We start from the raw sequence: 13,702 nt of genomic DNA on the forward strand, positions 1-13,702 counted from the left end.
CTGTAGACACGGTGATCGGGGCAGGGTGGCGGCTGTTCCTGACAGCCACCAATTTTGCCTTGCGGTCCAGAGGGGTTTTGTTGCCCCCCTCTGTCCATGTTTGCCGCTATTTGCTGGTCGATATGGTCCAGCCAAAAGCAGCAATATTCATCACAATGGGCATCGCTAGGGTGAATAAGAGCAACACTTGGCGATAATTTCCCTACGAAAAACCAAGATATGGTACAAAAGTGCTGGCCATGCACATTGTACAGATTACGCTGTACAACTCTTACGAGCTGTTCCAATGTGCAGGTCCTGCCGTATCATTTCAAGAGGAAGATATTAGGAAACTAATATTGGGACAAGAAGGACGGGGCCCCAGTACCTCTGGTTTAGATGTTCCTGTGTTTTGCCAGGACAGCATTTTCCCGGTGAATTCTGCTGCTTCTAATGGTAGGACTCAATAAAGAGTCTGTTCCAAAAGAGAAGTTAGGATGGACACTACATACTAAGGATGGACACTACATACTACTAAGAGACCTGCGACAACTCCAGAGTGACAAAAGTTTAGTTGGTCCCCTGGTATATTCTACCTCCTTATACACTAGACATTCACAATTCACGCCCAACCTATTGTGAATTAATTTCGGTAAAATGAATAATTGTAACAACTGTTATGTCCCGTTGCTCCCTATACCCCTCCATTATTTCATAAGGGGCGCCACATAACGGGCACTGAACTTTCCAGAAATAATTGCAATTTCCATCTCGGACTCCATTGCACATCGTATTTGGAAACCACCTGTATGTTCAAAATGCTCATTTCACCACGTGTATTACACTACACCACATATTACACCTTGCTATATTCCCCAAGGGGTGTACATTCAACAATTAGGGTCACTTTTCGGGTTTTCCTCTGTTTTGGTACCACTACGTCTCTCCAAATGTATCCTGACACATGTGAAGGATTTCTTACAAATTTGGCCTCTAAAAGACAAACATCCCTCTTTTCCTCTACTGTGCGCCCATAAAGCATTTTATATGCACATGTGGGGTACTTCTACACTCGGGAGAAATAGTTTTACACCTTTTTTGGGGTTATTTAATATATTATCCCTTGTGGCTTACATAAATTAGGGGTAAAGTGACATTTATAGGAAAATTTTCACCTTTTTAATGATTCGGGCCTAATTGGATCATTCACCTGTAGGGGCAAATACATACATTACACATTGCAAAATTCTCTAAGGGGTGTGCATTCAAAAATTAGGGTCACTTTTCGGATTCTTCTCTGTTTTATACCACTAGGGCTCTCCAAATACATGTCAAACATTTCTGTCAAATTTGGCTTCTAAAAGGCAAACATTCCCCTTTCCTTTTACTGTGCGCCCATACAACATTTTATATACACATGTGGGGTACTTCTACACTCGAGAGAAATAGGTTCACACATTTTGAGGGGTTATTACATTTTTTTATCCCTTGTGGCTATATAAAATTAGGAGTAAAATGACCTTTATAAGAAAATGTTCACCTTTTATCTATTTAAGTCCTAATTAAATCAAACACCTTTACGGACAAATACACATATTACACCTTGCTAAATTCTCTAAGGGGTGTGCTTTCCAAAATGGTGATACTTGTTGGGGTTCCCCTCTGTTTTGGTACCACTACGGCTCTCTAAATGCATCCTGACATATGTAAAGGATGTCTGTCAAATTTGGCTTCTAAAAGGCCAACGCCCCCCTTTCCCTTCTGAGCTTCACTGCATACCAATACAACATTTTATTTGCATGTGTGGGGCAATTTTATACTCGGGAGAAATGCTAGTACACATTTTTTGGGGTTGTTTCATCTTTAATGCCTTATGGGATACAAAAATTAGCCGTAAAAGTGACTTTTTTGGGAAAATGTTCACCTTTTTCCTTTTAGGGACCTAATTGAAGCAAACACCTGTAGGGGTAAATACACATATTACACCTTTCTGAATTCTCCAAAGGGTGCACTTTCCAAAATGGTGACACTTGTTGGGGTTCCCCTCTGTTTTGGTACCACTAGGGCTCTCCAAATGCATCCTGACACATGTAAATGATGATTGTCAAATCTGGCTTCTAAAAGGCCAAAGCCCCTCTTTCCCTTCTGAGCCCTACTTTACACCCATACAACACTTTATATGCAAAAGTGGTGCAGTTCTGTGCTTAGGAGAAATAGTTTTACACATTTATGTGGTTGTTTCATCTTTTATCCCTTGTGGCTTACAAAAATTTGGGGTAAAAGTGACTTTTTTGAGAAAATTTTCACCTTTTTTCCCTTTTGGGGCCTAATTGAATCAAACACCTGTTGGGGAAAATACACAAGTTACACGTTGCTAAACTCTCCAAGGTGTGTACTTTCCAAAATGGTGTCTCATGTTGGGGCTTTCCTCTGTTTTGGTACCACTATGGCTCTCCAAATGCATCCTGACACATGTAAACTTTTTCAGCCATATTTACCCTGCAAAAACGAAACAACGCTCTTTCCATTCCAAGTGCCCCCCTGTGCCCGTACAGCAGGGAACAGTGACAAAATGGGTATTGGCATGCTCAGGAGGAATTGCCCTAAACATTGTAAAATGCATTTTCCTTTTTAACCCATTGTGAAGGTGCAAATTTTAGTGTTCAATGAATCTATAGTAAGATAAAATTACATTTCTCTAATTTCACTTTCATTTATCTTTCACGCTCATGAAATGCTCAAAGGGTTAACAAAATTCCCAAAGGTTGTTTTGAATATTTTGAGGGGTGTAGTTTCTAAAATGGTGTCATTTGTGGGGGGTTTCTGTCATGTGGGCCTTATAAAGTCACTTCTAACTAAATTGACCCTCCAAAAGTAGGTTTTGATGATTTTCGTGAAAATCTGAAAAATTGCACCTAAAGTTATAAGCCTCCTAACATCCAAAATAAAGGAAAAGATGTTTGAAAAATGATGCTAAGTTAAAGCAGACATATGGAAAATGTTAGTTATCAAGTTATTTTAGTGATATGCCCAACTTTCCAAAAAGTAGAAAATTTTGAATTTGGAAAACATTGTTTTTTTCAAAATTTTTGCCAAATTTCCATTTATTTCATAAATAAATACTAAATATATTTATTAAATTTCTCAACCAGCATGAAGTACAATGTGTCACGAAAAAACAATCTCAAAATCAACTGGATATGTTAAAGCGTTCCAAAGTTATAACCACTTAAATAGACACATGTCAGATTTAAAAAAATGGTCCGTGTCAGGAAGGTGAAAAGTGGCTTCAGCGTTAAGGGGTTAATACCTGGTTGGGGGCCAAGGAGGAGCTTAATAAAGCCTAACACTGATTGGCTGAGGATGAGTGTTAAATTTCACTTAGGTCAAGCACAGAAAACACCTTCTGTGTTTACCATCCGTTCCTGTTGATCTGCATGTAAGGTATTAATTTATATTGCAAAAAAAAATGCAGCAAGTATTATTTTTGCCATTAAAAATAATAGAATTAAGTGAGACTCCATGAACTTGGTGTGAACTGGGACTAAGTTGTTAGTTTTTAACTGTACCATTTCAGTAGTTATGTAACTTACTAATGAACTTTGATTAAATCTTTCTGGGTGGTAAAAGTATACAATATTTTTGGACAGTTTTTCGATAGTTTCATTTCAATTTATTGTGTGGCAATAATAATTTGTGCAGATCATGACAATCTCAACAATATAACAATAATAATATATGTCTTTAGGTTTTATATTTAACCTGCATTGCACAATAAAAATAATTTATTACAAAATAGAATATCAATTATTCATTTTTTAAAACAGATAATTAAATATTTATGGTTTGCATTATTTATGTAAAAAACTAATTTTGGATAGACCACCTTCTGACTTATAAAAAGTAACCTTCCCACATCCTCCCAGGTGCAGATGTGGTGAGGGTTTACTGTGCACGCGCGAGGTTTGCTGCGTGGTGAGCCAAGGTCAGAGAGGGGGGGTTAGGAATAAAATATTAACAAGCGGGGTCAGTGCCTAGAATTAAGCTAATTAACCAATGAACATTAGATTTGAAAAGAACCATTAGCTCGGGACTTGGCCAGAATTTCTTGGCAGGTAAGCCAGGTATCAGTGGATATTTCAGGAATGGAGTGGAGCAGAGATTTGAAACTAACAGTTATGTAATGTGGTAGGCTATGCCTATTGCAGCCTGTCACCAGTGAAATTGTGCCTTCTGGTGACAGGTTCCCTTTAAGCTTTACATAATCTACAGTCCTATTGATGTCTTCTGTCTGCATAATGGAAGACCGGACACGTCAACAGGAGAAAGTCTCAAGACTGGTCAAGACTTCTGAACAAGGGGCACAAAATGCAAAAGGAAATAGGGTGTTTTCAAAATGGACAACCCAAGTAACAAATGAACAGTGAAATCACATACTGTAGTTTTGACACATTGGGGTCATTTATCAGAGGCTTTTCTCTTTTGCTTATACTATATTTGTAATCTTTTTAGGCATATTTGCATAATTTTAGTGCCGCAATTTGTGACTTTTAAACATTTATAACACATCCAAAACCAATAAATAGAAAAAAAGATGCATACAAGTGTCCTGACAGAGAAAAATTAACCTCAAGAAAATAAAATAATGTATTATTGAAAAACCATGTACATTACCTGTGAGACTTGTTCAGGGGAAATATTTTCACCAACAATAGCAGAATCATCAGTGTCTATGAGGTTGTCTGTCGGGACGTTCTGCACTGGTTTCAGATAAGCAATTTCATTCTGCTTGGAGTCCAGAGTCACACACACATCATATGAGAATGGGAAAGGTAAACTTGTATCACTGATCTCAGAGGGACATCCCAGGGTGAACTGAGGATACACATTTCTATTAAATGCATCAAAGGATGTTGGACTATATGATTTTCTGCACTTATAAATGACTGTGATCAACACTGTAACAATAAATACCAGGGAGATGAAGGCAATAGCTATCACAAGGTAGAATGTTGTGTTAGATGAAATTGGTGAGTTATTGGGTTGGTGTTTTATCTCTGGTACAACTTGTTGAAAATTATCTGCCACAACCAGGTTTAAAGTAACTGTAGATGAAAGAGACGGGACCCCATTATCCTTCACCAGAACCACAAGTTTTTGTCTCAAAGATTCCATGTCTGGAAGATCTCGTCCAATCCTGATTTCTCCAGTATATTGACCTATGGTAATTAATGTTGTATCAGGAACTTGTAGTAAGTGATAGGAGAGCCAGGCATTGTGTCCAGAGTCAGCGTCCACAGCAATCACTTTGGTGACTAGATAACCTTTCTCAGCAGAGTGAGGAATAAACTCAAATAATGCCGATCCCTCAGTGTCTGGTGATGGGTAGAGAATCTTAGGAGCATTATCATTCTTATCAATGATACATATCCTCACTGTGACATTACTGCTTAGAGGAGGAGATCCACTGTCTTTAGCCATCACCTGGAACTGGAATTCCCTCAACTGTTCATAGTCAAAGGATCTTTGGGCATAGAGAACCCCAGTCATTGAGTTTATGGAAACATATGATGTGACCGGAATGTCATCAATATTCTTATTTATAATAGAATATGTGATCATAGAATTCTCGTTCTCATCCAGGTCAGATGCTTGGATACTCTGGATGGATGTTCCTGCTGGGGTGTTTTCTGGAATGTAGGCAATAAAAAGGTTTTTTCCAAAAACTGGTGGGTTGTCATTGACATCTGAAACAGTTATGTGAAGAGTTTTCTTAGTGATCATTGGAGGAGAACCTTCATCTTCTGCTATTACTGTGATGTTATAGGCTGAGGTTTCTTCTCTATCGAGTGGACCTGCAGTCACGAGCTTGTAATAATTATTGGAAGATGGAATTAATTTTAGTGTCTTTATATCTGTTATATGACAGTTCACTTCTCCATATTTTCCAGAATCCAAATCCTTCACATGAATTAAAGCCACAAGGGTCCCTGGTGCAGAATCCTCAGGAATTGGTGTAGACAGTGATGCAATTGTTATATCAGGGGCATTGTCATTCACATCTTCAACTTGTATTAATACAGAACTTTGTGCAACTAGGCCTCCACCATCAATCGCTTCCACAGTCATTTCAAAAGTCTGTGTTAGTTCAAAGTTCAGTTCACCTTTTGTTTGGATGATCCCGGTTTGAGAATCCATGGAAAATACTTGCTGAGCATTGTCAGGAATATGACTAAAAGAATATGAGATTTCTGCATTGGATCCTTCATCTTTATCACTGGCATTCAAATGTAAAACTATATATCCAACTGGTATGTTTTCTTCTATGCTCACTTTATATTGCTTTTGATTGAACACGGGATAATTGTCATTGATATCCTGAACCAAAATCTGGACTTCTGCAGTTCCAGATCTTAAAGGTTTTCCCCCATCAAAAGCAGTTAATGTCAATTCATATTTTTGCTGTTTCTCACGATCTACTGGCTTCACCAATATCAATTCTGGATATTCTTTTTCAGCTTCAGATTTTTCTACCAATGCAAAATATGGATTGGGAGTAACACTATAACTTTGTAAGGAATTAGTTCCTAAATCCGGATCTCGCACATTACCAAGAACAAATTGTGCACCAGGTATTGAAGACTCGCTTATTCTCACAGTAAAACTCTCCTTAGAAAAACTTGGGGAGTTATCATTTATATCTTGTATTTCAATTTTTAAAGGAAAAACAATTACTGGATTTTCGGCCAAAATTTCAAGGTCCAGAAAGCAGTTCTGATCTGACCCACAGATCTCCTCCCTGTCTATCCGATTACTGACATATAAATTGCCATTTTCTGTGCTTATGTTGAAATAATTTCTGTTGTGATGAGAAACGAGTCTTAGTTTTCTCATTTTCAGGTTGCTGCTGTTTAATTTTAAATCATCAGCAACATTTCCTATTACAGAATTGAGCTTCATTTCCTCTAGAATAGAATAGTGGAATTGAGTAGCAGCAGCCATTATAACCCCAAAGTAGAGAAATAGTACTTGCCATGCCATGTCCAGTATGTAGGAAAAGTCTCAATCCTTGTAGCTGTTCCCTTAGTATCAAAAAATATTTAAAAAATTAAATCCAAATCACAATATAAGGAAGAAATCCTGGAAAGAGTCCTTAGCTCCTTGTTTAGATCTGCAATGACTATGTAATAAGAAATAGACCACTAGCTCCACTTGCTGTTCAGAGAGATTTCATCAAAAAGTTAGGCAGCAGCACCATCATGAGGATTTATTTAGGTATTACAACCTGTGTTCAAGTACCACTTTTCATTTAAAAAAAAGTAATTATAAAAGCTTTAAACCTTCTAAAATTCACAATTATTTTTCATGTAATACAGTATTTTTAAATGTTAAATAAAATTATTGCTTACCTTATTTATATGTAGTAGTGTTTAGTGTATTTTGGTAAAAAGTTATTGGATCTCATTTGTTATTATTGATGATTTCTAAATTTTAAATTAGTCAAATATGTAAAAAATTATATGTGACAAAATAAATACTGGAGAAATAAAAGAAAAATGACATGTGAAGCTTAACTGAAATTAGAGAACTTATAGGTATATAATGGAAAAACATGCATATCATGGTTATTGTTGTTTCAATTGTTGCTAAATGTTTTTTCTTTAATATTGGTTTATAGTGATTTATAATCACAATTTAATTCCTTTCTAGAAGTGATTTTATATGTACTTGAATCCTAACATTAATTTAAGGATTATACCTTTTTTTTATATATCAGCAGCAGAAAGGTTTAAAATATTACACATTTTGGACACAGTATTGTTCTACTGTGTACTTGTTCTTTAGTTATTTTTAACTGAGCATTGGGAAATAGAAAGTTTTTAATTTACAGAAGTTCATTGAAGGCTTTTAACAGATACAATTCCATTGCTCAACTTTTTAATGTCCAAAAAGTGCAAAATTACAAATATAAAATAACAATAAACAGATAATTTTTAATTAATAAATTATGTTTATTTTCTAATTTCAACAATGTGACTTCATTAGAATAAAATATATTAAATACACAATCCAAATGAAAAAATGTATATAAAAAAAGATATTGTGAGTTTTATTTTAGATACATAGGACTGCTTTATGATGGCTTTTATTTTAGTTATTTGCAGTGCATGGCATAAAAACAGACTGCAAGACTGACCAGGGTGGGAAAATTTCAGTCAATCTGAACTAGTGTAAGTCATAGCTCCAAATGATGCACCAGAATTATTCAAAGGTTTTAATCTCTTAAGATTAGCATGCTCAAAGCACTGGTCTAAATATATTTCTTTTCCATTTCAGTGTTTACATTCTAAAAAAATTTCATTAGATTTCATTAAAATCATTAAGCCTCCATACGCTTAGATATACTATGTCATGCAAGTTAAAGTGTAACCGTCATTCAAAAAAAGCTAAAAAACATAATTTTGCTCCAAGTGTCCCTGGGAATCATTCCTGAAAGTATTTTGCCTCTCGGTCCTCATTTAGTAACTTTTTTGTCCCATAGCAACCATGCTTTCCAGCTCTCAAAAAACTACAATCAGCAAGGAGGGGCGGGACCTACCTCCTGTCACCTCATCACAATGCTGACCAATGACACCATATCTATCTACCTATCTATCTATACCTTCAGAACAGCAAATGATGGGACAGCTTAAAGACATGCAGATTCTCTCCTGCCATTTCCTACTGTGGAGTGTGAGGTGATGGGGGAGGGGGGTTGTGATTGCTCTTCATCTTATGTCTGTGTAGAATGTTTGTTTAAATAGAAGTGTAGGGAAAGCTGAAGGAGAGATAAGTGTAGGTGTTTGGTCACTACATTAGTTAGTGTTCCTGGCAGCAAATGACTGATAGCTGTAGCACTGAGCTGTGAGGTAAGCAGCTGATTGCAGGGAGAGGAGAGATAAGGGGTATGTCTCTACCTCCATAGTCAGCTCCTCAGTGAAGATGGAATGTGCCTAGCAACAGCCATATGAGGAGTCACTAACAACAGGGGGAAGGCTGAAGAATACAAAAGGAAGGAGCAAGATTTGGATAACTAAAGTCCACGAATATTCAAACTGTTTCTTTGTTTCCAATTCCCAATGCAGGAAGGGGGGGGGGGTGACCATATGTCTTTTGAGATCAGCACAGACCAGTCTTCAGGTCAGAGTTTATCAAGCTGTAAATACTCCAGGATGTTTAAAATGCTACCTGGACACTTCAAAAGATGCCAATTGTTCTATAGTTCAACAATTCCCTGGTCAGACCACACATGGAATATTGTGTACAGTTTTGGGCACCAGTGTATAAAAAGGATATAGTAGAGCTGGAACGGGTGCAGAGGAGAGCAACCAAGATTATTAGGGGAATGGGGGGATTAGAATACAATGACAGATTACAAAATTTGGGATTATTCAGTTTAGAAAAAAGACGACTGAGGGGAGACCTCATTACAATGTACAAATACCTGAACGGACAGTACAAGGATCACTCCAAAGATCTTTTTATACCTAGGCCTGTGACCAAGAAAAGAGGGCATCCTCTACGCCAAGTGGAGAGACGATTTTACCATCAACATAGACATAGGTTCTTTACTGTAAGAGCAGTGAGACTATGGAACACTCTGCCGCAGGAGGTTGTTATGGCGAACTCTATGTACATGTTCAAGAGAGGCCTGGATGGAGAGGCCTTTCTGGAGAGAAAAAATATCACGGGTAGAGATGAGCGAGTATACTCGTCCGAGCTTGATGCTCGTTCGAGTATTAAGGTACTCGAAACGGCTCGTTGCTCGGATGAGTATTTCCCCTGCTCGAGATCGAGCATTTATTAAAAAAACACAGTGAAGAACAATGAAGAATAGAATAAAAACAGTGAACACAGGATCATTTAAGTGAAAAACACAGTGAAGAATACAGTGAAGGATAGATTACAGATGTTCGGCACATCTTCTTACTTGTCGGAAGATACGCGCGGAACAAAATAGTATGTGAAGAACAATATATATGTGTGAAGAACACATTGAAGAACACGGGGAGCAGCACAGAGACACCGGGGAGCAGCACCATGGAAACATCGGGGGAGCAGCACCATGGAGACATCGGGGGAACGGGCAGAACGGAGACATCGGGGCTGGGGCAGCATGGAGACATCGGGGGAACGGGCAGAACGGAGACATCGGGGGAACGGGCAGAACGGAGACATCGGGGGAACGGGCAGAACGGAGACATCGGGGGAACGGGCAGAACGGAGACATCGGGGGAACGGGCAGAACGGAGACATCGGGGCTGGGGCAGCGCGGATACATCGGGGCTGGGGCAGCACGGAGACACTCGGGGAGGGGCAGCACGGAGACACAAGTAAGCAGATGTGCCGAACATCTGCAATCTATTCTTCACTGTGTTTTTCACAGCGTTTTTCACTTAGTGATCCTGTGTTCACTGTTTTTATTCTATTCTTCACTGCTCTTCACATCTGCTAACTTGTTGGGAGATAATATACGCGCAGAACAGTGAAGAATAGATTGCAGATGTTTGCATACATCTGCTAACTTAGAAGACATTCTTTTTCAATTAAATAACACATTTTATTCCCGAACCATGGTCCCTTTGAAAAATGCTCGAGTCTCCCATTGACTTCAATGGGGTTCGTTATTCGAGATGAGCACTCGAGCATCAGGAAAAGTTTGTCTCGAATAACGAGCACTCTAGCATTTTAGTGCTCGCTCATCTCTAATCACGGGTTATGGGGATAAAACATTTATTTAATTCTTAAAGGTTGGACTTCATGGACTTGTGTCTTTTTCCAGCCTTATATACTATGATACTATGAATTATACACACTTGATATTAATTTTTCCATGACATTAATGTAGGAATATAACACAGGATCAATCCCTGATGACAGGTGATGGAACACATTTTCTTTTGCCTACATTTTTCAGTACCAAAACTACAACAAGTCACACAGCTTATACACACAACCTAGCACTTTATTAGCTTTCTAGAAACTACCTGTTTCCTATTGACCGTTTTCTATGACCCTGGCAATAGATCTCACCTGTAGAAAAAGTGTCCAAAGTCCTGTCCAATTGACTAATTTTGTTTGCAAAATAGTTGAAAATTGCCTGCCTACTATCAAACCAAATGTATATCATATAAAAAGTAATATAAAATGATCACAGTTATGTAAGTTATAGATAAAGATACAGTTTATAATTGGATCTGTTAAATGCCTGCGGCTCATGCAGGCTTGATGAAAACGGGGTTGGAGATTTGTGGATAGGATAGCCAGAAGTCTCTCCAAGTCTCCCATGGTTGTAATTGAACAAACTGAATTAGAACATGGCAATGTCTAATTCAGATAACACAAATTCACAATAAACTGCAATAAATAAAAATTAAAAGAAGTGATCCAAAATGTTGTACAGTCTGCAAAATGATAGCAATGAGAACATCAGCTTATCCTGCAAATCCTGCATCTGAATGTTGTGATAAAGCTAAATTTTACTTGAAAATGTATTCAAATGTAGTAAAACCGATTAACATTTCAATCTTTGTGATAATATATTACCCAAAGAATAAGGAGATGTGTAATTTGGACCTTAAATTAAAAGTGTTAGGAACAAAGCCTACAAAAATATGGAGCAAATGTTTTTTTTGCAGTACACTGTTATATTAACCACTTATCACCGACTCTTGTTTTCAGCTTAAAGATGAGACTCGATTTTTTGTATTTAGTTGTACGATTTTTCCAATTTTCATGAAAATCGCCAAAACTCACATTTTGAGGGACAACTCCACTTTCAAGTGACTTTAAAAGGCCTAAATAATAGTAAACCCCCCAAAACTACCCCACTATAGAAACTACAGCCCAAAACATATGTAAAACAACTTCTATTAAGTCTATTAACCCTTTAAGTGTTTCACATGGGTTAAAACAAAATGGAAGTGCGATTTAGAAACTTAAAATTTTTTGGGAAAATGCATTCATTTAGGCCAAAAATTACACTTTCATAATGAATACAATGATGCAATGCTCTGCAAAGTCTGATGCCTAATTTCTTCTGAGTGTAACGGTACTCCATATGTGGTGGTAAACTGCAGTATGGGCAGACGGCCGGGCATAAAATGAAAGCAGCGCTATTTAGAGCAGATGTGTATTGTCACAATGTACAGGCTATAAAATGTAAATTTTTTTGGTAATGTGAACATATGAGGGCTCGTTATTTGTGATGTGAGATACAATGTATAGATAATTCTATGTACCGTATATACTCGTGTATAAGCCGAGTTTTTCAGCACAAAAAATGCGCTGAAAAATGTCCCCTCGGCTTATACACAAGTCACAGGTCACTTAAAAAATACTTTAAAAGAAATAAACTTATACACTCACCCTCCGGTGGCCCCGATGTGCAGCGCTGCTCTCCCGATGTCCGCACGGGTCCTCTTCTGGCTTCCGCGCCCATTTTCTATCTTCTGTACATCGCGCTGGGCGCCGCCATTGCTCACTCCCGAGCGGCGCCTAGTATGACGTCAGCAGCCCAGGAGAGAGAAATGGCGTCGCCCAGCGCGATGTACAGAAGATAGAAGACGGGCGCGGAAGCCAGAAGAGGACCCGCGCGGACATCGGGGGAGCAGCGCTGCACATCGGGGCCACCGGAGGGTGAGTATATAAGTTTGCTTTTTTAATGCTGGGGTGTGCTATATACTACTGGGGGCTGGCTTGGCTGTGCTGTATACTACTGGGAGCTGGCTGGGCTGTGCGGTATACTACTGGGGGCTGGCTGGGCAGTGCTGTATACTCCTGGGGGCTGGCTGGGCTGTGCTGTATACTACTGGGGGCTGGCTGGGCTGTGCTGTATACTACTGGGGGCTGGCTGGGCTGTGCTGTATACTACTGGGGGCAGGCTGGGCAGTGCTGTATACTACTGGGGGCAGGCTGGGCAGTGCTGTATACTACTGGGGGCAGGCTGGGCAGTGCTGTATACTACTGGCGGCAGGCTGTATACTATAGGGGGCTGGCGAGCAGGAAAAAAAAAGGTGCTAAAAATCCAAAACGAAAATTGATAATTTTGTTTGTATCCCCCTTGAAATAGTTAATAAAATCTCATTTATAAGCTATAGATCTTATTAATGAGATTTTATATTTTATTAACTATTTCAAGGGGGATACAAACAAAATTATCAATTTTCATTTTGGATTTTTAGCACCTTTTTTTTTCCTGCTCGCCATAACATAAAAATAATATTTTATCTATATTGCCCAGTGATACCTCATTTATATAGTTTTCCTAATCTTTGCCCAATTTTACTGAGCAAAACCAATATTGGTGAAATTTTTTTTTACTATGGACGACTTTTCAGGGGCATAACTTCTGTATTTTTGTTGACAGGTCTGGTTGGGGGCTTATTGACTGGTCTGGTCGTTTCATATTGGGGCACGTAACCTTTTTTGAACATTTTTTGTGAGGGTATTTGAATAAAAATTGAATATTACAGGAAGTTTTTCATGTCTTAAGTTGTTCACTGAGTGGGTTCAATATTGTTTTAGATTTATTGTACATATATCACCACGGCTGTATCAAATATGTACTTTTTTGTGTTTTATAAACTTTATTTGGATTTATATGTAATTGGACTTATTAGGAGAATTTTACTTTAATTATTATAAAATGATTTTTACTTTTTGTTTTACATTTTTTAAGTTT

The 13,702-nt window shown here is 38.1% G+C and overlaps 1 protein-coding gene and 1 long non-coding RNA gene across 9 annotated transcripts in view; one reads left to right on the forward strand and one right to left on the reverse strand.

Moving 5' to 3' along the window:
* The window catches only part of LOC140126346 (protocadherin gamma-C5-like), a 431,655-nt gene that overhangs the window by 407,726 nt on the left and 10,227 nt on the right, over window positions 1-13,702 (reverse strand). For 2 of the 4 annotated variants that reach the window (XM_072145716.1, XM_072145715.1), the window contains exon 1: window positions 4,654-7,132. The exons of the other annotated variants lie outside the window; for them this stretch is intronic. In XM_072145716.1, coding sequence (XP_072001817.1) covers window positions 4,654-7,020 — 2,367 coding nt within the window. In that variant the 5' untranslated portion in view covers window positions 7,021-7,132. Of the gene's footprint in view, window positions 1-4,653; window positions 7,133-13,702 lie in introns of those variants that run through there. 4 annotated transcript variants of the gene reach the window in all.
* The window catches only part of LOC140126349 (uncharacterized), a 55,625-nt gene that overhangs the window by 20,400 nt on the left and 21,523 nt on the right, over window positions 1-13,702 (forward strand). The window contains exons 4-5 of one of the 5 annotated variants that reach the window (XR_011854810.1): window positions 5,931-6,290; window positions 6,498-6,859. The exons of 3 other annotated variants lie outside the window; for them this stretch is intronic. This is a non-coding gene — a long non-coding RNA (uncharacterized lncRNA). Of the gene's footprint in view, window positions 1-5,930; window positions 6,860-13,702 lie in introns of those variants that run through there. One more of the 5 variants, XR_011854808.1, reaches the window with a different exon arrangement.

Source organism: Engystomops pustulosus, chromosome 4 (assembly GCF_040894005.1).
Source record: "Engystomops pustulosus chromosome 4, aEngPut4.maternal, whole genome shotgun sequence".
Lineage (NCBI taxonomy): Eukaryota > Metazoa > Chordata > Amphibia > Anura > Leptodactylidae > Engystomops > Engystomops pustulosus.